Source organism: Canis lupus, chromosome 8, assembly GCF_003254725.2.
Source record: "Canis lupus dingo isolate Sandy chromosome 8, ASM325472v2, whole genome shotgun sequence".
Lineage (NCBI taxonomy): Eukaryota > Metazoa > Chordata > Mammalia > Carnivora > Canidae > Canis > Canis lupus.
The window spans coordinates 71,425,689-71,449,203 of NC_064250.1; the positions used below are offsets into that span (position 1 = coordinate 71,425,689).

The 23,515-nt window shown below is 44.1% G+C and overlaps 1 protein-coding gene across 14 annotated transcripts in view; it reads left to right on the plus strand.

Annotated features, from left to right (window-relative positions):
- The window catches only part of MARK3 (microtubule affinity regulating kinase 3), a 121,712-nt gene extending 106,870 nt beyond the window's left edge, over window positions 1–14,842 (plus strand). For 5 of the 14 annotated variants that reach the window (XM_035719572.2, XM_049113508.1, XM_035719570.2 and 2 more), the window contains 5 exons: window positions 5,142–5,303; window positions 6,010–6,267; window positions 10,384–10,410; window positions 11,827–11,871; window positions 14,298–14,842. In XM_035719572.2, the coding sequence (XP_035575465.1) occupies window positions 5,142–5,303; window positions 6,010–6,267; window positions 10,384–10,410; window positions 11,827–11,871; window positions 14,298–14,643 (838 nt within the window). In that variant the 3' untranslated portion in view covers window positions 14,644–14,842. The remainder of the gene's footprint in view (window positions 1–5,141; window positions 5,304–6,009; window positions 6,268–10,383; window positions 10,411–11,826; window positions 11,872–14,297) is intronic. The other 9 variants (XM_049113509.1, XM_025444052.3, XM_025444057.3 and 6 more) reach the window with 7 other exon arrangements.
- The last annotated feature ends 8,673 nt before the right edge of the window (window positions 14,843–23,515 follow it).

Below are 23,515 nucleotides of genomic sequence, written 5' to 3' on the forward strand. Positions count from 1 at the left end.
TCTTTTCCAGCTATCTTTTAAATCCTGCCTTGAGCATGGGGTAATGTTTTAAATTCTCCCCATTGATAATGTCATCATTGTTTCATTTTAAAATTAATTTTATGGATTGATTCTTACCAGTGCATTCTTTCTGTTTTATCAGCCTTGCTGTATGAAAATAAAGAAGTCCTTGTTGTTTAAAGGACAAATTACAGGATTTGGCAGACAGTTGCTTTGGCTTGAGCATATGTGAGCTGTTTTCTTAGACCATTGTTTTGACACCAGGTATACCGAAGTCCTGCTTATTTTCTGCTATGTCTCCTGATGTAATTATTCTCTGTAATTATTCTCCCTTCTGATGTCAGACTCTGTCAGTGGCCTAGTTCCAGCGACGATGAACAGTCAGTATAAAAAAAGAGTGAGAAAATGTAACCACATCTTTAGTTGTATGATTCGGTCAGTCATGTAGGTTCTTACAATGAGTCTTGAATAACTTAGCACAGAGGCAGGCACATAGTGCTCAACGTATACTAGCTTATGAAAGTATTTATGACAGACCATTCAGATATGAATATCAGGAATTTTCTTAATTTACACTGATTTCTCAACTTAATTAATTTGGTAACCTACACACATAACATGGACTCTGTATCCTGCTCTTACATATGAGAAATGTATAGGAGACTATTCAACATGTATTCATTTCAGGGCCCCCAAAGAAGTAGTGTGATACAGTTATAATAATGCACAACAGAATTTTTTTTGAAGATTTTTTATTTATTCATGAGAGAGACACAAAAGAGGCAGAGACGCAGGCAGAGGGAGAGGCAGGCTCCATGCAAGGAGCCTGATGTGGGACTCGATCCCAGGACCCCAGGATCGCACCCTGAGCCAAAGGCAGATGCTCAACTGCTGATCCACCCAGGAGTCCCACAACAGAATATTTTCAAAGAAGTTTTAGGTATTTGATATTCTAGGTAAAGTTTTAAAATTGTAAAATGGCTCTATTATTTTATCCTTTTATCCATTCGTCCTGTATCAAGGCACAGGGATTCAGGAGAGAAAGTTCCCACATGTATCTTTTAGGTTATATTTTTAATTCCGCATTTGCCCAGTCACATGTGGGGTTTTTTGATTTCTGCGGTAGGCTTATAGTCTTGATTTAGGAAACCATAAACTCACTAAATGTCTGTTGAATTTCAAATTTGTACAAGTCTCAAAAATTGTTTGCAACAGACAACCCCAATATCACATGAGGCTATATATTCTAAAAGGTCATCAAGTTGATTGCTGTGAAAACTGGACAAAAATTTACCACCAGATAAGTGTTAAAAATGGTGGTTATATTTCATATCTGTGTCTTGTTTTGTTTTGTTGAGATTTATTTATTCATGAGAAAGGTAGAGACACAGGTAGAGAGGGAGAGAGAAGCAGATTCCTCGTAGGGAACCCAGTGGTGGACTCAATCCCGGGACTCTGAGATCACGCCCCAAGCAAAGATGCTCAACCACTGAGCCACCCAGGCGTCCCTCACATCTGTTTTGTTGCTTGCTTTCTGAAATTCATGATGTGATAGGGTTTAAATGTGTAAAATGATTCATTTAATTACCTTTAAGATTAATGTGTCAAAAAATTTAATTTATAATGAAAATACCAATTTATTACTTCCTTTTCATAAATGTTTATAAGTTTGAGGAGGGTCACCTTTTTGCTGCAGATTGTCTGGTCTTGCCATGCTTATATGCCTTGTAGATCTTACCTACGTGGTCCAACCAATGAGCCGTGTGCCTCGGGGGGAATAGATCAAGCAACTTCTTGCTCTGTATACTGACTAAAAAGCCCTTTCCTTCTTCAGTCTTTGAGATCATTCCTATTCTCCAGGGAAGAAGCCAGACAACCCCATCTTCCCTTCTTCCCTTGCTTTTAATGCACCCAATAATCCTAGCTCCTAATTTGAGCAAGAAAAGGTAGCAGCTGGGCAGAGACTTCAAGTATGTTGACCCTTGGGCAGCCCTGGTGGCGCAGCAGTTTAGTGCCCCCTGTGGCCCAGGGTGTGATCCTGGAGACCCGGGATTGAGTCCCACGTCGGGCTTCCTGCAGGGAGCCTGCTTCTCCCTCTGTCTGTGTCTCTGCCTCGCTCTCTCTCTCTCTCTCTCTCTGAATAAATAAATAAATAAATCTTAAAAAAAAAAAAAGTATGTTGACCCTTGACCTGCCTTGAATAGAGAGCACAAAAGACAATTGTATTTATCTGTAACTTGTTAAAAAATAAAGTTGTATGCATATGTATGTATGTTTTTATGTTTGTATATATGAGATAGACGAGCAAGCATTTCTTCAGTTAGTTAAACCACTGCTTGTTTTGCTATTTTCCCCCTGCTTCTCACTACTACACTTGACTAATCTTTAAAAGGAGTTTAGGGACACCTGGGTGGCTCAGTTGGTGAAGCATCTGCCTTGGGCTCGGGGCATGATCCCAGGGTCCTGGATCGAGCCCCACATCAGGCTCCCTGCTCCAAAGGGAGCCTGCTCCTACTTCTCCCTCTCCCTCTGTTTGCCACTGCCTCTGTTTATGATTGCTCCCTCTCTGTCTCTCTGACAAATATATAAAATCTAAAAAAATTAAAAAGTTGAATCAGTTAGGACTTGTGTTGCAGGTGACAGAAACCCAGTCCAAACAAGCTTAAATTAAAAAGATCATCGTTATGGGACGCCTGGGTGGCTCAGTGGTTGGGCACCTGCCTTCAACTCAGGTCATGATCCTGGGATCCGGGATCGATTCCTGCTTTGGGCTCCCTGCAAGGAGCCTGCTTCTTCTCTCTCTCTCTCTCTCTCTCCGTCTCATGAATAAATAAGTAAATCTTTAAAAAAATAAAATAAAAAAGGCATCTTTGGGGTACCTGTGTGGCTCAGTCAGTTGAGTACTGACTCTTGCTTTTGGCTCAGGTTATGATCTCAGGGTTGTGAGATTGAACCCTGCATCAGGCTCTGCATTCAGTGGGGAGTCTGCTAGAAATTCTCTCTCTCTCCTTCTGCCCTCTCCCCATGTGTGCACACTGTCTCCCTCTCTATCTCAAATAAATACATAAATCTTTTTTTTTTAAGTGTATCTTTGGGGCATCTGAGTGGCTCAGTCAGTTAAACATCTCTCTTCAGCTCAGGTCTTGATCCCGGGGTCCTGGGATCGAGCCCCATTTTGGGCTCCCTGCTCCCTCTCTGCTGCTCCCCCTGCTTGTTCGTTCTCTCTCTCTCTCAAGTAAATAAGATCTTTTTTTAAAAATTATTTTTGAGTTCCTATAACCAAAAAAGTGCAGGAATAGAATCAGGTCCATCTCCCAATTCTACTTCCTCTATAGTGATTCCCTGGTTGGGCTCAGCAGCATTAGATTTGGCATCTTCCCACACTCAGCTTTCTTCAGACAGAAGCCCTGGGGCTATCTCTGGGTTCAGGCTGGTATAGTTTCGGCCATGTGCTCATCTCTAAGTCTGTCACTGGCCAGAGTGGCTGGGAAATTCTGGAGTAGAGTCCATGACATCCAGAGCCGAGGAACTTGTTTCCCTCATAGCAGAATTCAGGTGTCATTACTCCAAGGTAAAGAGTTGATGCCAAGTGGCAAAAACACAGTCTATTTTTATCTTTATAAATAGGCATTTGTTTCCAATTTTTCTGTGACTATATTAGAGCCATTCTCCCAAATCAGAGGACAAAATTCTCAAAGATACAGATACAAACAGATCTTGAACAGTGTATTATAGACACCTCTGTCCCCCATATCAGGACTGTCAGAACTCCAGTGATTCATTTCATTAATTTACCTTTTCAGTTAGGAGAGCATTTTTTAAGCACCATGCTTTGGGACACTCAAGCAGGAAAGGGTTACTGTGATACCCTTGATAAAAATGGTGTGTAGTAGCAGTTGCATATAATACAAAAGGGGATAATAAGCTGCTGATGAGAGAGGATACCAGGGAAGTCGTCATGCAGAAGGGTGACCTCTGGGTTAAGTTGTGATGAAAATAGAAGATGCCTGCTCTCCAGGCACAGATAATAGTTCCTGTGAAAGTCATTTGACCTGATGTATGACCAAAGGATTGCGTATCATAGGATCTCCCAAAAGTCATGTCCCCAGAGGTAACAGTAGAAGGTAGGCCTGGGCTGTGGGTGCCTAAGGGTGCAACTGGGATGCCAGGGTGAGGGATTTGAACTTGGCCCTGAAGACTCAGCGTGCTTTTGAAAGGCTATAAGCAGATGAGTGACCAAGTCATGTTTGTTTTGGGGAAGTTCACATCTGTATGGTGGACAGTTTGGAAAGTGTGCAGTGAAGGCCAGAAGACCAATGAAGATAGATGCTATGGTATAGGCCTATGTGGGAGAGGAGGAAAGACCCTCTGTGGAGAGACCCTGGGATAGAGTTGGGGAGGGTGTGCAGACTGGTGTGCAGGATCAGAGTTCTGAATCCCTCTCACCTCAAAGGAGAAAAACTGCCTCTTTGGAACTCCAGGGGCAGGATGACTGAACTGGAGTTAAGGAACAGTGTGGTCCTGGTGAGGGTTCTATCAGTCTTTTTCTCTGTGAGCAGTTAATTACTCTTACTAGTTTCTGCCTTGAAAAAAGGGGCTGTGTTGATCCCTTAGGAATTTTGACTTGTTTATAAAGTGAATGTCCTTTGCATAGGAAGATTCTCATCTATCTTTACACAGCATAGGAACTTTGATAAATAGTACCTAGTTACTATACCTGTTATTTTATTAGTCCATTTAAAATATGTCTGTGTGCTTGGGGAACAGGTTGAAAGCACGGTGTGCTCATGTTATAGATTCACTCGACCACTTCAGTTTGAACGGAGACATCTCTTTCGGGAAAGGCTTTGTTTTGTACACAGCTTAGAAGACATTGCCCCCTCACATAAATATTCAAACAAGTAAGATGTCATTTTTCTTCTTTAAAGCTAATAAATCTTATACTGTTTGGAAAAAAAAGCAGCTACAGGTTAGTAATTGCTACAGAATCCCCAAAACAAGGTTAAGAGATTTTTGTTCTAAGGCAAAAATGAGATGGTTTGGGGAGGAAGGTATGTGCTTTAAATAGCAGGTCGCTCTTTTTGTCACTGCGCCATCATATTGTTGTTTCTGCCTCTGCCTGAACCCAAACCCCCTCCCAGCCTGACAGAACTGTTCGCTTATGCAGCTAGCCCTGCCTCAGTTTGTGCCACATCTTCCACCTGTCGGCTGAGACATCAGAAGTCGATGTCCATGTCAGCCTCTGGGCACCCCACGATGATGGTACCTCCAGTAGACAGTGAAGGAGATAACAGCAAGGCTGTGTAAGACAACTGCACATTCCTCGTGAGACTCGTGTGTGCCCGCCGCTGCTCCATGCTGTGCTATGGATTTTATAGTCCACGGGTCGTTACTCTTGTGCACAAAGTACCCTTCCTGTGTGTGGTTTTAGTTAAGCGCATCCTGTGTCATGGTGTCCTCGGTCATCTGTGTGTCTTCATGCCTTTGCATACTACAAGAGGTGTAAGAAGTCCCCTCCTCTCCACGGTGCTCTTAGCATGTGGAATCTCACAGTAAACATGCCGTTTGTGTTTGTGTGCTTTAAAACTTTTTAGTTGCCTATTCTTCAATTTCACCCGCATAGCCTTTATTTCTTTTATATTGGCAAGGTTCTCTGCATGTAAGCACTTTGAGAAGAAAGCAAAGGGAAAAAGCTTGAGTTAGCCGTTCCTTTGTCCTAGAATTTCCCTGCATTAATTTTGTCCTTGAAAATATGTATGTCTTACTCCCTTAAACCCCATGAGATTGTGTTTCATTATATACTGTTTATTTGATACCCTCCTATTTAGCTTGCCTTTTGGTCCTGAGCCCTATAAAATACCCTCTTGGGTCTAGAGATTTATTTATAACTGATTTTCTCTACTGTATATAAGAAGTATATTGGGATTGTAGATTTTTGTGTGCTGTGTTTGCCACAAAGCTGGGCTTTTGTGAACAAAGATGTGAGACTATTCTGTTCTGACCTTCTAGCACTATTCCTGATCCGAGGACTCCAGTTGCTTCAACGCACAGTGTCAGCAGTGCAGCCACCCCAGACCGACTCCGCTTCCCGCGGGGCACTGCCAGTCGCAGCACTTTCCATGGCCAGCCCCGGGAGCGGCGGACTGCCACATATAATGGCCCGCCTGCCTCACCCAGCCTGTCCCATGAAGCCACACCGTTGTCACAGACTCGAAGCCGAGGCTCCACTAATCTTTTTAGTAAATTAACTTCAAAACTTACAAGGAGGTAAGTGCTGGGTGGTGCTGATTCTTTGGATCAAATACAAGAGGAAAAAGAGAAATATCTTTTCAGTTGTGTGAAGCAATTGCCCAGATACTTTTCACTTTGTCTTTAGCTCGTATTCTTCTGGTTTATATATAGAACTTTATACTTTAAAACCTTTTAGAAATAAATAAATAAATAAATAAATAAATAAATAAATAAATAAATAAGTAAAACCTTTTAGAATAGGAATTAAAGAGCTTAGAGTCTTCACAGCACTAGAAGTCCTCTAGCACTTGGGAGGCTGTTGTTTTCTTTAATTGCTATTCCTTTTGATCACGCTTCTGTCCACATGATGTGTTTACTGCAGTAAAAACCCTACCTCCAGTGTTAGGTCAGCACTCCATAAGCAGTCCCTGCAGAAGACAGCATGTGGTGTGACCAGCCCTGAACAAAGAGGAGAGAAACATTTCTTCTCTCCTCTCCTGTCATTGTGATTGAGGAACACTAAATTTCTTAGGGTGTAAATCTTAAAATTGTTCTTCCTATTGGTCTCAGTAAGTTATAGTAAGAACAAGGCAACTTGCTTAAAAATGGTATAGTTTGGCAGATAAAATTCCTGATTTCTTCTCCGCAAGAAACTAGTATCTGGTTGTGTATAAAATCCTTTTTCCCTTGAGATACTTTGAACCTTATTTCCATAACCTGATCTGGAGACTGCAGCAGCCTAAAATCATTAACTGCTATAAGAGGGAGAAGGAAAGGTGCCACTGTGCACCATCAGCACTCAGGCAGAGTCACCCTTAGCTTGGGCTGCACTCAGGAGGCCTGAGCACCCTTGCTCTCTCAGCCCTCCTAGAAGAGTTTCTTAAAGATTTTTTTTTTAAGATTTTAATTATTTATTTTGAGAGCAAGAGAGCAGGAGCCAGGGGAAGGAACAGAGGAAGACAGAGAAGCAGACTACCCACTGAGCAGGGAGCCTGATAATGGGGCTTGATCCCAGAACCCTGAGATTGTGACCTGCGATGAAGGCAGACATTTAACCAACTAAGCCACCCAAGCACCCTGAGTTTCTTAAAGATTGAGCCTTACTGGATGAGTATGCCCAGGGCATCCTGCAGCTTTACATGTTGCAGACCCTCTTGTTCACCATCTGTAATTTGCTCAGCACAGCTCAAATGTCAGGCACCCCCTCCTCTATTACTTTGCACTCCTGTGGCTCACTAGCCGACTGCTGTGTTTCCTGCTATCTTTGGTATTTAACCTGTAAGCCAAATACCAGTTTCCATTCTCCTTAAGTCCTCTAGTAATGTTATGTTCTTTTAGATCAATCACCTAAACTTAACCAAGTCACATTAAACTTTCTCTGGGTAATCGCTTGTCAGGACACTGACTACCAGATTAGGGAGGATTTCTGCTATCCATTATCATTGACTAGAGGTCAGAGAGGGGGCCAGAAGTTACAATCCAGCCTCTTACTCTCTTCCTCACCCCTTTACTGAGACCCCCCTGTTCCAAACTGGGCAGAAGAGTAGAATGATCTAAAGGACTTTGCCAGGTTTTGGGTACCCACTCAGGACCAGTAAGAGAAGCAGGGAGCTCAATCCAAGAAGAGTCTCATAACCCCCAAAATAATTCCTTCCTTCCTTTCAGGGTCATCCCATAGCCTGTCCCAGGCCTCTCTATCCCCTAGTTCCGTCCTTATGGACTAAGCTGAAATGGAGTCTACCTCTGAAACTCAAGTGGTAGGGGACAAAGCCAGGTATCATTTACCTGGTTGTTTGCTCCCTGACAGTGCTTAATATTGTCTGAGTGCAGAGAAGATGTGCAGTCAGGTCTGTCTAAGCTCTAGTTGCAGGACAGGCACCTCCGTGTCTTTACACTTTGGTCTATAATGGGCTCTTTAAATAAAATCTTCCATATCCTGAATATCCTTGAATTGATTTTTTCCCTTTTTGCTCTTTTTTTGATCATCTTAATGCTGTATTGTTACAGATAATGTCAGCTACCATTTATTGATTGCTTACCATGTGCTGAGTAGATGTGTGTAGATTTATAGAAATAAGTTTTACATTTATAAAGACACACGTGTGCACACGCACATACTTTCTCACACATTCATTTAATCTCCACGGTCTGCCTGTATAATCGATATTTTCCCAATTTTGTAAGACAAACTGGACATGAGTTTAAGACACATGTTCAAGACTCTGTAGCCAAAAGCTGCTGAGCCAGGTCTGTGCCTCCAGAAGAGGCCCTTGAGTCCACTGTGTGTGCTACCCTGCAGGGCTGTCAAGGACAGTACAGGCTGCAATCCTTGTTCCTCTTGTTCTAATGTAGTTTATTTCCTATCTTTGAATTAAAATTGGAGACTGAGTTTTCTTGGTTTAATTTAAAAAAAAATCTTGGGGGTCATTTTATTTTACATTTCCAGCCATTCTCCACTCCTAAAGATTTGCAGAAATAATGGTCTCCTGTTTATAAAAGTTTACAAACTGTGGTCTATAGCCTCCTCTGGTTACTGTACTTGAGGGGTAGTCTGTTTATTCCTGCTGCTGCCATTGGTATTGGCTGCCTATCCTGCCCTCACAGTAATTGTGAGGGTCAGAATCCTGGTGCCTGAAAGAGGCTCTGGTGTTCTCACAAAGGTGCTGCACCCAGAGACCTGCTAAGGGCCAGTAGGAAGATAGCTGACACCAGAAGGGCCTGCTCTCTGCTCTTGGCTCTGACTCGGCCCTGGATACATGTGGCTTCAGAGAACTGTGTGCTCTGAGTTCCTCCTGGAACCAGGCCTAGTGTGCATAGGGTGCTCAGAGTTGCTCATCCCCTGTGGGGCACCATGTACAGACCTCTGTGTGGTCCACAGGGCCCCAGGCACAGCTTCACCCCTACTGCACCTCCTCTTCAGGGACTTGTGGCAGGAAAGGTAAAAAAAAAAGCAGTCCTGTGGTACTTGACCAATAACCCTGACTTTTCTCAGGCAGAAAATTGGGAAATGAAAATACATTTAAGACCTTTTAATCACTTTTACACTAAAATAGTCTTTTGCAGAATCTTGTGTTTACATAGTACTTAATTATTTACAAAATATTGTCATATGCATGATCTTCTCTGTCACATATAACCCTGTTGTATACCACTTCTGATTATGAAGTGGTTGGCTGTTATCTACAGTAGTTGGAGATTTTTTAATTGGTTAGTATCTGAAGCAATGTCAAATTATCCATGTTAGAAGAACAAATCCAAAGCATTCATTACTTTGTTCACTCAGACTGAACTCCGTTTTCAGTCATAGAACTGGGAAGTTGCAGAAATAGTTCGGCAAACCCAGCCTGCACTTGCCCCGGAATGCTGATCACATGATCATACAAGCCCAGCTCTGGGTTTGGAATTTCTTTCGTCAGATTCTGTTCAGAACAACCTGAGCATCTCCTTAATGTTTAATGAGCAAAGTCCCTTCTAAATACAGCTCTTCCAATTTATTCTATAAAACATTAAAATGAAACACCCCCATTGTTATCATTTAATCTCCATTCATTTTGCTATCTAAAACTAAGAAGTCTGCTTCATTTTAAACCCCACTTAGTTTTTTCTTAAAAAGTTATTTCTGTCCTACAATGTAATAGACATTCTGTGAATGTTTAAACTATCTTCCTGAGATAACTAAGGGTTCTCTTAATTGTTGAACATTTTAAAATGAAATTTTTAATGTTATAAGGTGAGGTTTTTGTTCATGAGACATTCTGAAGAGGATCGAGAGGTGTTACCCTCTTACTCTAGAGTACTGCAGATGATTTCCATCACTTCTTTAACACAGGATATTGGATTTTATCATCTTAAAGTATATCCATCTGAAAAAAAATCTTTAAATAAATTTAATTGGAGCTAATGACAATGTTTACTGCTGAATTTTTCTTACCAGTATAGATTTTTTTATAATTCTAGAAAATTAAAAGATCACATATTCAGTTACCTGTAATTTTACTTTTTCAACAAATGTTACTGTTTCATTGTTCATTGGACAGAAGAGGAGCCCTGTTTTATTTGTTGTTTTTCTTTCTCTCTTTACTTGACTAGATTTTCTATTTAATTTGTGCAAGTCATTTTTGTTAATTTTTTTTTTGGCTTAATTTCTTTTAGAAACATGTCATTCAGGTTTATCAAAAGGTAGGATTTATATATACACATTATTTTTTTCAATCCTTACCCCAAAATGGCTCCTGCAATTAACATCAGGTTTGGCTTTCTAGCCTTGTTTTTGTTTTGTTTTGTTTTCCTTAAAAACTAAACTTTCTGCTGTGAACTACTTACTTACTTCTTTGTAAGGAAACCTTGGAAAGAAATAGATTAACTCTGTCAGGCATTTGTAAAGGGACTGTGGCACCCATGTAACAATAGGCCTGTGCATGCTCTGTGCATTTTCTTTCTTTGGTAGAATTATTTAGCATCCAAATAATTCTGTCTTCATACTAATAACACTTAGCATGCTTCTGTTTGAAGAATGAGATGTTCAGTAATATTAATGTACAGTTACTGATTGGCCTCAAGCCTGCAGAAGGTAAGTGGTGACTGTTGCCATTTTTTATTTCATGATTGAATTAGCAACAGGCTTTAAAATTACCAAGAAATTAGCTAATATTTTTACATGGGAAACAAGTACAAAATTCAAACCTACAGCCTCATTTGGAGGTTTTCAGAAATAAGGATATGGGCAGCTGTATAGCAGAAATGTTTTAATATTTTCAGAGAGTTGAATAATAACTAAGACTCTATCTAAAAGCTGTTTTCAAAAAAATAAAAAAATAAAAAAATAAAAAAAAATAAAAAAAAAATAAAAAAAAAATAAAAGCTGTTTTCCATCAACCATTAAAGGAAGTAGGTCTCATTATTTTTACTGAAAGCACTGTGGTAAATATTATTCCTACCAGATGAATACTTTTTGATGAAGACAAGTCAGAAGAACAAAAATATTGGTCATTGTCTTGAATTGCACACAGAAAGAGGCAGAGAATCTGTCATTTGGGCCACCTGTGTCCAGAAGGCCAGGCTGTGGGGTAGGGGGGGGTCTGTATGGTGAAGAAATCAGTGGGTCACTGTAAGGCTATGTGAACATGAGCTCTTTGTCAAACTGTGGGAGGAGCGCTTTCCTCCTATGGGAAATTTCTCTCCATGATTGCTTTATAATCTTCCCAGTTGCCAAAATTTTTCCTTGCACAAGAAATTTTGTAGTTCGATATAGGATTTAACTGATAGAATTCATTTCCTTTTAGTTCAAACCCATTACATTTGGGGGGAGGGATTAAAAGTTAGAATATCTCCAATTCCAGAGCCAAGCAGGAATACCTGTTGCATATGTGAAGCAGGTCAGCCTCCCACCCCAGCTTCGAGCACACATGGAGAAGAATGGCCACGGGCTGAATCACCCCCATGACAGAACCGAGTTTAACAGGCACAGCTGGTGACCCAAAGTGCTTTGGGTTTGTTTTATGACATCTGTGTTTGTATATGGGTGGTTGTGTACCAGTCTGTAAGATTTCTTTTCTCTTTCCCACTTCTCTGTGCTTCTGCATTCTGTTCGTTGAGGCTTCCAACTGAATATGAGAGGAACGGGAGATATGAGGGCTCAAGGTGAGGGAAATGATTTTTACTTAAAATATTTTATAGGTATTTACCTCATGTGTGTGGCAGAAACGATGCTCTTCTCTGAATATCCTGCATCATATCCCTGCTCTCAATATAGGATTGCTTGGTGAGGTTAGCATTCTATGGTGAAGCAGGAGTGTGTCACTGCTGCCGCCTCACAGTGGCCGCTTGAGGGCGCCGGAGCGCCATGGCTACCCGCTGGTGGAAGCCTTCCGTATCTCAGCCTGATTTGGCTTTCCACTGGTGTTCAGGTGTTAAAATACGCTCCTGTCCTCCCTGGGCGCTGACAGCCTGAAATGAGCTCTGGGAAGTCCGTAGGAGCACTATTGACGTGCCCGTAACCCCTGCATGATTTTGGTCTCAAAGAATGAAAGAATATTGAGTAGAATTTTCATATTTTAAATTAGAAGTTTAAGAATGATTATATAGTTGAGTGATTTGCTTTTACATTTTATAGATCATTTTGTATTTCATTACACAGGTTTGGGAATGGGAGAGTTCACCAAATAGGCTGACAGGCCTCCATAGTACTAGATCTTCCACCTATGCCCTTTCATTACCAGCCACCAGCATGTTGTCACAGGTCCTCCTTAACCCATTTGCTCTTCTTCTGGTCTTTTTAAAGCACAGCTCTGATCGTGTGACTTTTCTGAATGAAAAGTTGCAGTGGCCCCATTGCCAGACCTGCCCTGGGTGGCCTGAACTACCCTGGCCTCCCCTGACCCCCCTCCCACCCCAGGCCTGCCCATGCCGGCCTTGAACAGGCTCCCGCTATCCTGAGTTTGCCTACTGCAAGTACTTGGCGGCTGTTGTGGGGGTGATGCTATGCCCCCAGTTCCAGTCCATCTGTGCACTTGATTATACCCTCAACACATTCTGTGCTTTCCATACGTCCTTGCCTTTGCTTATGATGTTCCCTCTGCTCAGCACACGAACTCTTTTCCCCCACCCCCGTTGTATTGGAATCCCATGAGTTCTTGGTAGCTCTTTTCAGATGCCACCCCCTCCTGGAAGCCATTTCCTCATTTCCCTGCCCTGCCTTTCCCTGTGCTCCTCCCTTTAGAGGGCCCACCTGCCTTTCACACCACCCTCTAGTGGACTGCCTGTACCTTTCCTGTACTACTGTGGCCTTAAGTTGCAGTCTTCCCTCCCCCAGCCCCAACTTAGCTTGAGAGCTTTTGCTTGTTTTCTGTAACCTATTTAGCGCTTAACACGGCATTTTATACCTAAGAGGCTTGCAATCAATTTGCGTGGATGTGAATTAAATTGAATATTCTACCAGCAGGTTGGCCACTATATGCATAATAAAACCGATGGCCCACCCTCGACTCTGATGAATATGCCATAGGCTGAAGTGCATAACATGCATATACTGGATGTTTTTAATACACAAACACAAGAGTGTGAGGCATTCACCATCCTAATTGAAGCATTCCAGCGTACACATGGGAGTATAAATAACAGTTTGTGGCAATGACCGTTAAATGCCCTGAACAGTGGTAGATACATACCTACCTAGTCATGGACTTTCCAAGAGGACTGTGCCTGGGGCCCCACTGTGACATCACCTCATAGACGTTAGGATCACGGTTTACCCTCTGTGGATCAGTACAGCTTACATTTTAACTGGTTGTGGCAGTGCTCAGCAGCAAATAAGCCTTAACATTTAATTTTTAGCTTCAATAGTAAGATAGTGTCATCTAAGAGTAAGATAGTGTCATCTAAGAATTATTTTTAACTGGAATTAGAAGTTTAACAAAATGGCAGGGAAAATATTGAGGTGGGTGGAGGGAAAGGAGAGAAGGGCTCACACCCCACCCAGCTGTATACTCATCATCAGGGGCCATCTGCAGGGAAGGTGATTTTGAACTATGTGGAAGCACTGGCTATCCTGAGTAACCACTGTGGTGAAGGTTATGATGAACTGACCTAACAAAAGATGTGGTGGTACAGGGGCAGCTATGTAGGTCAAAAAGCCAGAAGCTAGCCTGCTGACCCTTTCCTCCTCCCTGAGCTGGGCCTTTGGGGGACCCCACTGGCTCTTTACCATCTGCAGTCAGCCTTGAGGAGAGAGATGGGCTTTTCTTGGAGAAGTGCTCAGATCCCTGCTTTACCCAGTCTCCAAGGATTCTGTTTAACAAATTATTTCTTGAATGTTATTAAGTATAGATGGCTAGTAAAAGATTTTTCAGTCGGGTAGACCTTTGCCTGTGTGAGTTACATTTTGGAAGGGGTGAGGGGGTGAGAAAGAGGAATGCTTCTTGATAAAGGACTCACCACATATGAGTCTGTGCAAGTAAAGTATGGAGGTCAGTTATTCTGCTACAGAGAAGATGATTTTGAACTAGCTGGAATAGAAAAGGTTGGTTTTTCTGTGCAATTAAAAATAAACCTGCCACTGTGCATTTCAGTCGCAACGTATCTGCTGAGCAAAAGGATGAAAACAAAGAAGCAAAACCTCGCTCCCTGCGCTTTACCTGGAGCATGAAAACCACTAGTTCCATGGATCCCAATGACATGATGCGGGAAATCCGCAAAGTGCTGGACGCCAATAACTGCGACTATGAGCAGAGAGAGCGCTTCTTACTCTTCTGTGTCCATGGTGATGGGCATGCAGAGAACCTCGTGCAGTGGGAGATGGAGGTGTGCAAGCTGCCAAGACTGTCTCTGAACGGGGTCCGGTTTAAGCGGATATCAGGGACATCCATAGCTTTCAAAAATATTGCTTCCAAAATTGCCAATGAGCTAAAGCTGTAACCCAGTAATTACGGTGTAAATTAAGTAGCATTTTAAAGTGTTTTCCTGAACACTGATGGAAATGTATAGAATAATATTTAGGTAATAACGTCTGCATCTTCTAAATCATGATATTAAAATATAAGGACAAGAGCACGCCTGGGAGCGGAAGCTGGCCTTTTTTCTACGAATGCACTACATTAAAGATGTGTGACATGCGTGCCCTCTGTCTTCTTTCCATTGCCCTGAAAGTCAGCGTGTGACATCATCGCCACGGGCCTCCTGTCTGTGTGGTGTGAGCGTGGACTGTGCGTGTGAAGTAGTGCATATGGAAGCATCTCCTTACACTGGCAGCCAGAGTTGTTACAAGTACCTCTGTGGGAGATCATTTGGTGCTAAAACATTAAAATTGCCAAGGAGGAAAATACTGAATTACTACTAAGAATTAACCTTAAGACTAGTTGATAATTAATACAGGTTTACAGTTCATGCCTGTGGTTTTGTGTTTGTTGTTTTGTGTTTTTTTTTTTTTTTAGTGCAAAAGGTTTAAATTTATAGTTGTGAACATTGCTTGTGTTTTTCTAAGTAGATTCACAAGATAATTAAAAATTCACTTTTTCTCAGTAAAATCTTGCATTGTCTCCTAATACTGTATTTAAGACTCAGATTAAGGCAGTGACTAAAAGTATGTTTTTTGCCTCCGCCACCAAGTTGAACAAAAGCAAATGGAAAGTACATGAAGGCCTGGGGCCACTTTGTCCTTAGTGTGGAGCCCAGCATTTTGTCATTACTAGCATCTTTTTTCTCCAAAGGCAATAAAGGGAGAAGTCTGCCCTCCTGGCGACCTGAGGAGGAAGGGAAACAGGAGCCTCCGCGGGCCCATGTGGAAAGACGCCAGGTCTTGACGGTTCTGGGTTTGTTCTCCATGAAGTATGTAATTTTCCTCTCTTGGTTTGGTGGGTTTTATGGGTTTGGTTTTTTGTTTTTTTTTTTGGGGGGTTTTTTTGTTTTGTTTTTTGTTTTTTTGTTTTGTTTTGTTTTGTTTTTTGATTCAGAACATGAATCAATCCTACAGCTTTTTTTTTTTTTTACCACCTACATGGTTATATAGAGAGGGTAATGAATTCATCAATTAGGGTGACACTTCAGTCTCATGGGGAAGTGGCCATATTGATTGGTGGTGTTTTGGGTTCTGGGTTTTTTGTTGGTGGTCAGAGTATGAAAGTCTGGACAGTCACTCAGTCACAAATACTCATTACCATGGGCAGAACACTGTTTTAGGTGTTTGGGATGCATCCGTGAACAAAACATAGCCTCTTGAAGCTTATGTTCTAATAGGATGGCAGTCAGTAAACAATAAGTAAAGTCATAGCAACAAAGTGGTCAGTGCCAAGAAAAGAATTGCAGAGCGGGGTCAGGCATTCCTAGGGACCTGAGGTTTGGTTGGTGCCATGTTAATTTGGGGAATGGGGCAGTTGCTTGGTCTCTCCGAGAGCAAGGAGAAGCCAGGAAAACTGTTCAGAGGCTGTCAGTAGCGATCAGGCAAGAGGTGATGCTGGCCCAGTGAGACCATGGTCGGTTCTGGGTATGTCTTGAAATAAGAGTCAACTGCATTTGCTCTTGGGTTGACTGTGAATGAGTGAGCAAAAACCCAAGGCTGCACACATTTTGGCTTGTACAGCAGAAAGGACAGGCTTGCTGTCCATTGGAATGGGGCAGCTTGCTGTGGGTGGGAGGGCAAGCAGGAGAGCAATCTTAGATGCTGTGAGTTTGAGGTGCATTCAGATACCATGTGGAGATCCAGGAGGGACCCCGGGAGCCCTCGGCCAATGGGTGGATCCTCTGCAGATACGGGACAGAAGCTCCCAGACAAGGGGCACAGCCCGGGAGCAGTAAGTTGGGAGGGGTTTTCAAACCTCCCTTATTAAAGAAAACAGGTCCCGTCTCCCTCCTTTTTTCACCTGAGGCATTTTAGTTCCTTCCCTAGACCTAGTTTCCTTGTACACAGCTTCTCTCACAGCCCATTGTGCACAGGTTCTTCTGAGTGGCTGCCCTGTGGAAGTTTATAGAGGGGAAGTGGAGCTCTACCATGTAGAGGTGTGGCTGTGGCAGGGCTCCTGACCTTCACACCTGGAACACGTTCTGTTTGCCATGTTTGTTCTCAAGGACACACTGATTACCGGAAGTTAGGCTTTTTTGAGACAAGTTCATTACCCACACGCTCTGATGAGAGGACCACTGTATGCAGACTCAGACGCTCAGCTGTTGTCAGTTATTTGTTTGCCAGAAGTGTGTCTGTGCTTTAATGCACTCTACTGATCTATTGAGAACTGGGTATTTATCCACAGAGTTCGTCTGGATCGGTATCATTTAAAAGCCTCTATCACTGATTGACATCAATTTGATTTCAGTGACAATAGCGATAGTGTTATCTTTACTCCAATTAAAGCATGAAGTTAAATCGATTAATAAGGGGCCCATGCCCTTCCTTTAGGATAAGTATGTTTTTATAATATGATGTTTTTATTCCGCATACAGTGAATTTTGAAAAGGAATATTCTAGAGTACTTGAAAATCACTTCAGATGCAGTGACAAGGCCACATTTTGCCCTCATCCACTCCTCTGGAGTCCCTCAGAGGTGAGGTAAGGTATGTGGTGGGGGCGGTGCTACGGTTTTTATTTACCTGACAACCAGAGTGTTGTCCTACTCCTGAAAGTAGAGTTAGTATTCCAGTCATGCCAACTCGCATCCTGATCAGGCAAAACGGGAACTAAGACAACATTCCATAGCGACGTGCCTGGTTCATGGGCTGTCCTTTATTTTCCAAAAGTGAAGACCCAGGTGGAAAGCTGGGAGGGAACACGACTAACTTTGAGAAGCACAACTGTGATCATTTTCATAGTATGTGTCTCTCCAAAAGCCTAGAGAAAGATGATATTTAAAAGAAAGATCTCGCTGTGTGTGCATTATGAACATGTTATTGTCATTCTGGAAATCATCCCTGAATACCCTTCCCTGGCAGTTCCTGCTCTGTGAGTCACGCATGGTGATCTCCATGTCCACAGAGTGGGTGATGCAGGGGGACAGGAAGGTGTTTCCACCTGCTCAAAACTTCGCTTTTTGTGGGGATTTTTTTGATTATTTGGGGGTTTCGGTTTACTTTTGCTGATTTGCCATGAAACACTTTAAAGAGCTCAGCAGCCCACTTTACATTGGGGGTAATGGTTGCTCTCGAAAGGAGTGAATGAAGGATGTGCCTTGCAGATGTCTTGACACTGCACAGGTAAGTCTAGGTGTGACTGTCCCTTAGGCCTCCGCTCCAGTCAACAAGAAGGACAGTTTCATAACTTTGTAGTTGGGGTCTTCGGTCTACCACTTTGAGAGACCAGAACCCAGGCAGGGGTGACACTCCCTCAAAGGTAGTGCTCACCATTGGTGTCGTAGTGCCCCAGGGGGGCAGCTGGTGTGATCAGTGTCAAAGCAGCATTGGACTCCTCAGAAGTCAGAGCTCAAGCAGGACATCTCGGCTTGGCTCCTCCCCCAGGGAAGGAAGGTCACATGGCAAGGAGACCTTGGAAGGTCACATGGCAAGGAGAAGCCATCAGAGGGAATAGATGGGGAGCTTTGGGCACATGAAGAATGGGATGGGGGTGAGAGTGTCTGAGACTCTCAAGGAGAAAGCCAGCTAGCTAGGATAGTGGAGTGGACATTGTAAGAAAACCTGTATGAACTCATAATAACAAAATACTCTGCCAGGAGGTGAGCTCCTGGCTATGGTGGAGATACTGAGGTCAGCCCGCTGGTTATTGCAGCAGGATCTAGATGGCCATGAAGGCTGGTGTAGGATGGGTTTTGCCAGGGCAGGACCTCTTAGGATTCGCTTCACTCAGACATCAGAACTCTGTTTAAACCTGAATTAGCCAGCTTGGCTTAGCAGTTGAGGTGTATGCCCTTGATCAAAGCAGGCTGGTTTCCCGGCTCTGGGATCGTGACCTTGTTGCCTCTATAAAGTACGGTAGTAATAATCATCTCACCTGGCTTATTGGCAGAGTCTACCAGGTGGCAAGTGCAGAGCAGGATGCCTGGCAGATGCTAGTGAATGTGCAGGTCACACAGGTACAAGCCCTTTTAAACAAGAATTCAAGCTAATACTGAAGGTTTTTTTTGTTTTGTTTTGTTTTGTTTTTTAATACTTTATTTATTCATGAGAGACACAGAGAGAGAGAGGCAGACACATAGGCTGAGGGAGAAGCAGGCTCCATGCAGGAAGCCCGACGTGAGACTCTATTCTGGGACCCTGGGATCACGCCCAGAGCCAAAGGTAGATGCTCAGTTGCTGAGCCACTCAGGTGTCCCAAGACACTGAAGTCCTTGAGCACTGTGCTCTCTGCCCTCCCAGCAGAGACTTGATAAGAAAATCCCCCCAACTTCTGAAGTGTAGAGTTCTGATATCTGAGCCTAGTGTCAGGAAACCAGCCTGCACTGTTCCATTCCTGGCCTCAAGTTTTGGCCTATGTCGCCAGGGGCAGGGAAGAGTGTGAGTCTGTTAGAAGAGCATAAGTAGGAGAGGCAGATGGTGCTCCCCCCCACTCCCCTTGCAGAGTGCTGGTCACCTCTCCTCCAACAGGCCTAGGCCTACCATTGCCATCACATTTAAAGATTGATTTATTTTAGGGGCTCCTGGGTGGCTCAGTGATTAAGCATCTCCCTTTGGCTCAGATTGTGATCCTGGGGTCCCGGGGTTGAGTCCCACATTGGGCTCCCCATGGAGAGCCTGCTTCTTCCTCTGCCTGTGTCTGCCTCTTTCTTCTCATGAATAAATAAATAAAATCCTTTTTTTAATAAATAAATATTTATTCTAGAGAGAGCGCAAGAGCTAGGGGAGGGGCAGAGGGAGAATCTCCAGCATGCTCTGTGTTGAGCTCAGAGCCCAACACAGGGCTTGATTTCAAAACCCTGAGATCATGACCCGAACCAAAATCAAGAGTCAGACGCTCAACCAACTAAGCCACCCAGGGGCCCCTGCCATCACATTTAAAATCCAGCTGGCTCAGGAGCGCCTGGCTGGCTCAGAAGTGGGTACAACATGTGACTCTTAATCTCAGGGTCCTGAGTTCAATCCCCATGTTGGGTATGGAGCCTACTTTTTAAAAATAATAATAAAGTAAAATAACATAACGGTTCTCCCAGCCTGCTTGCTCAGCTCTGCCCTCCTACCGTCTGTTGCTTCCTGTTGTGCTAAGAGTCCGTATCATGGACAAATGTTTTTTTTTGTTTGTTTTGTTTAAATATTTTATTTATTCATGAGAGACACAGAGAGAGAGAGGGGCAGAGACACAGGCAGAGGGAGGAGAAGCAGGCTCCCTGCAGGGAGCCCGACGCAGGACTCAATCCTGGGTCTCCAGGATCAGGCGCTGGGTTGAAGGCGGCACTAAACCGCTGAGCCACCCGGGCTGCCTGACAAATATTTATTATCTCTGTATCTACCCTCCCATTTAGTACAAAGTAAGTATTCATTTAAAACAATGCTGGGGGATCCCTGGGTGGCGCAGCGGTTTGGCGCCTGCCTTTGGCCCAGGGCGCGATCCTGGAGACCCGGGATCGAATCCCACATCGGGCTCCCGGTGCATGGAGCCTGCTTCTCCCTCTGCCTGTGTCTCTGCCCCTCTCTCTCTCACTGTGTGCCTATCATAAAAAAAATAAAAATAAAAAAATAAAAATAAAAAAAAAATAAGTAATTTAAAAAAATAAAAAAAATAAAAAAATAAAACAATGCTGGTGGAATACCTGGGTGGCTCAGTGGTTTAGCACCTGCCTTTGGCCCAGGGCGTGATCCTGGGGTCCCGGGATTGAGTCCCTCATCGGGCTCCCTGCATGCAGCCTGCTTCTCCCTCTGCCTGTGTCTGTCTGTCTGTCTGCCTCTCTCTCTCTCTCTTTCATGAATAAATACATTTAAAATAATAATAATAAAAAATAAATAAAACAATGCTGGTTGGGCAGCCTGGGTGGCTCAGTGGTTTATCACTGCCTTTAGCCCAGGGCCTGGTCCTAGAGACCCGGGATCAAGTCCCACGTCAGGAGCCTGCTTCTCCCTCTGCCTGTGTCTCTGCCTCTCTTTCTGTGTATGTCTCATGAATAAATAAATAAAATCTTAAAAATAAATAAAAATAAAACAATGGGGCAGCCCCGGTGGCGCAGCGGTTTAGCGCCGCCTGCAGCCCGGGGTTTGATCCTGGGGACCCTGGATCGAGTCCCACGTCGGGCTCCCTGCATGGAGCCTGCTTCTCCCTCTGCCTGTGCCTCTGCCTCTCTCTCTCTCTGTGTCTCTATGGATAAATAAATAAAATCTTAAAAAAAATAAAAATAAAACAATGGTGGTGACGATGATGGAGGAGGAGAAGTAGTAGTAAATACTAGTGGTGGTGGTAGTAGTAGTAGTATGGGCAAGAAACACCTGGAAAGCACAAGGTATTTTGAGTGGCTTCTCAAAACTCTTTTTTTTTTTTTTAGATTTTTTTTTTAATTTATTCATGAGAGACACCCATAGAGGCAGAGACCTAGGCAGAGGGAGAAGCAGGCTTCCTGTGGGGAGTCCGATGTGGGACTCAGTTCCAGGAACCCAGGATCACAACCTGAGCCGAAAGGAGATGTTCAACCACCGAGCCACCCAGGTGTCCCTTCAGTCACAATTCTTAGTGAGGTTCCCCCCATAACCCAAGGCCCAAGGATGAGGCAGGCACAACCGTAGGAATTTGTGTTTTGATTTGTGGTTCATCCTCCTCGGTCTCCAGCAGCTGTCTGAGCTGAGCCCTTCCTGTATTATAGACAAGATTTAGAGATGGGCTGGGAATGTGCTTTTCTTTTCACTGAGCTGTCCATAGAGCTGATGCCTATATTGTGTTGTCTATCAGTCAAGTCAAGACATGCTGGTCCTCAGGCCAGTGCAGTGAGCACCCAGGATTAGGTCCTGAATCATATGACATTTGCCATTAGATGTGAAACTGGGGATTAAAACTCTTGGCTTAGAGCCTTAATCCATGTCCCACACCACAGAGTCACACAGTCAGTAGGGTGCTTAGATTTCAGTCCATTAAGAGAATAGCCATGTGAGGCTTGGCCGCAGTATGTGAGCTGGAGGTCAGAGAGTCTTTGGGAGTATTAACAGTAGCCCTTGGCTCCAAGTGCTTGGTCATAGAAACCAAGCCGGAGGTGAAGCCTGCTGAGCAGGAGTCTTGGCTCGTAGAGCTTGCTTGCCTCCTGCATGAGATTGGGAGGCTGGTCCTTGGGGCTCACCCTGGGATGAGACTAGAGCGCAACTTGGTGAGATGACATCTCTCCAGGAAGGCTGGGGAGACTGGGGCTGCAGGAGGCACTTTGGCTGCTGTTGGTTTGGGTTTGATTGCTTCGTTGATTTGTCTTAACTGTTTCTGTGGTGGGGCTAATTCGTTACAAATTCTGAGGTTCTCACGTCTTTTTCCAGCTCCCTAGATAGTCACTGGTGTGGTTTGTGACCGTCGTGAGATATCTTCTCACCAAGTGGGTTGACAAATGGGTGCCTTCCTGGGGGGCGTCACTGAGAGCAGGGACAGCTGATCATCCTGCGGCCCTTCCCCCAGCCTGAGCCTTTTGCAGTTTCCTGCTCTCTACCTCCCACCCACTGAACCCACCTCTATGTGTTATTTTAAGCCAGAACTCTAGAACGCATCCCTCAAGCAGGAGGGGAATGTGCAGTTGCTCATCAGGAATTTGTCCAGCTTCTGCTGGGCACCTTCAGTGCCAGGGTGTGCACATGCACGTACACACACCCCAGGGAGCTGGCGGAGAGTCCTCTCTGGTCCTGGATTTTCCTGAAGCCTGGCAGCTCCTTGCCCCACCCTGGTGGCATCCTACTCCTGGAAGCTTTCACTAGTCAGGGCTCACGTACTTCAAGATAAAAATTGTATTTCCTTCCTGAGATTTGCTTCCCCGAGTTAAACTGCCCCAGTTCTTTTCAGGGCAGTTTCATGTTTTGTTTCAGGACAAGACGTGAAGATTTTTTGTGGTGGTTTGTTCATGTTGATTCATCAACGTGCATTTCTGGGGGGTTAGAGTGGAGCAGCTACTCTGGAGGGCTGAGCTCTGGGGATCCAAAAAGAACTGGTAAAACCTAAGTCTGTTGAAAGCTTGCTCTCACAGGGAAGGAATACAGACATGCTCTGGAAATCTGGTATGACCAGTGCGACACGAAGGAAGCCCAGTCTGAGGAGCGAGGTGGTGGAGGTTACAGGGGCAGCCTGAAGCACCCCTGATAGGAAGAGGAAGCAGTGGTATGTGTAAAGGTAGGCATGGAAGGCTCATCCTACTTCAGACTCAGGGCATGTGTGGGAGCAATGACAGGGCCAGGGTGCTGTTGGAAGGCTCTGTCTTGTCACCATCCCAATAAAATATGTCTCAGACAATGCACCTCTGTTCTTTTAAGAGGACTCGGTCCAGTATTTTCTTAGGAAGTGATGTGGCAGGCTTTGGGTAGAGTTCTGTCGCCAGACAAAAATAGACCCTGCTGCACTAGGAAGCCAGGTCCCAGGGACCAGAGAGGAAGCATCCCGGCCAGTGGGGCACCTGGCATGCCAGCTCCTTCCGGAGTGAGGTCTGCACTGACTTGCCTCTCCCTCACTCTTGAAAGGGAGCTGCCAGCAGGCGTGGGTAGGTGTGAATACGTTCTCAAATCAGACATGTTTTGCATGAAAATAAGCTGGGAAGTAGGAGCATATGCAGTCATGTTCATTAATATGAGACCCAAAATCTTTTGGTAGATGGTGCCCCTGAGAGCCACTTCCTCATGCGACACCAGGAACTGTTCTGTGCACCCTGGGGGCACTGCTCTCACTGGTCCCTTCTCTGCTTATGTCCTC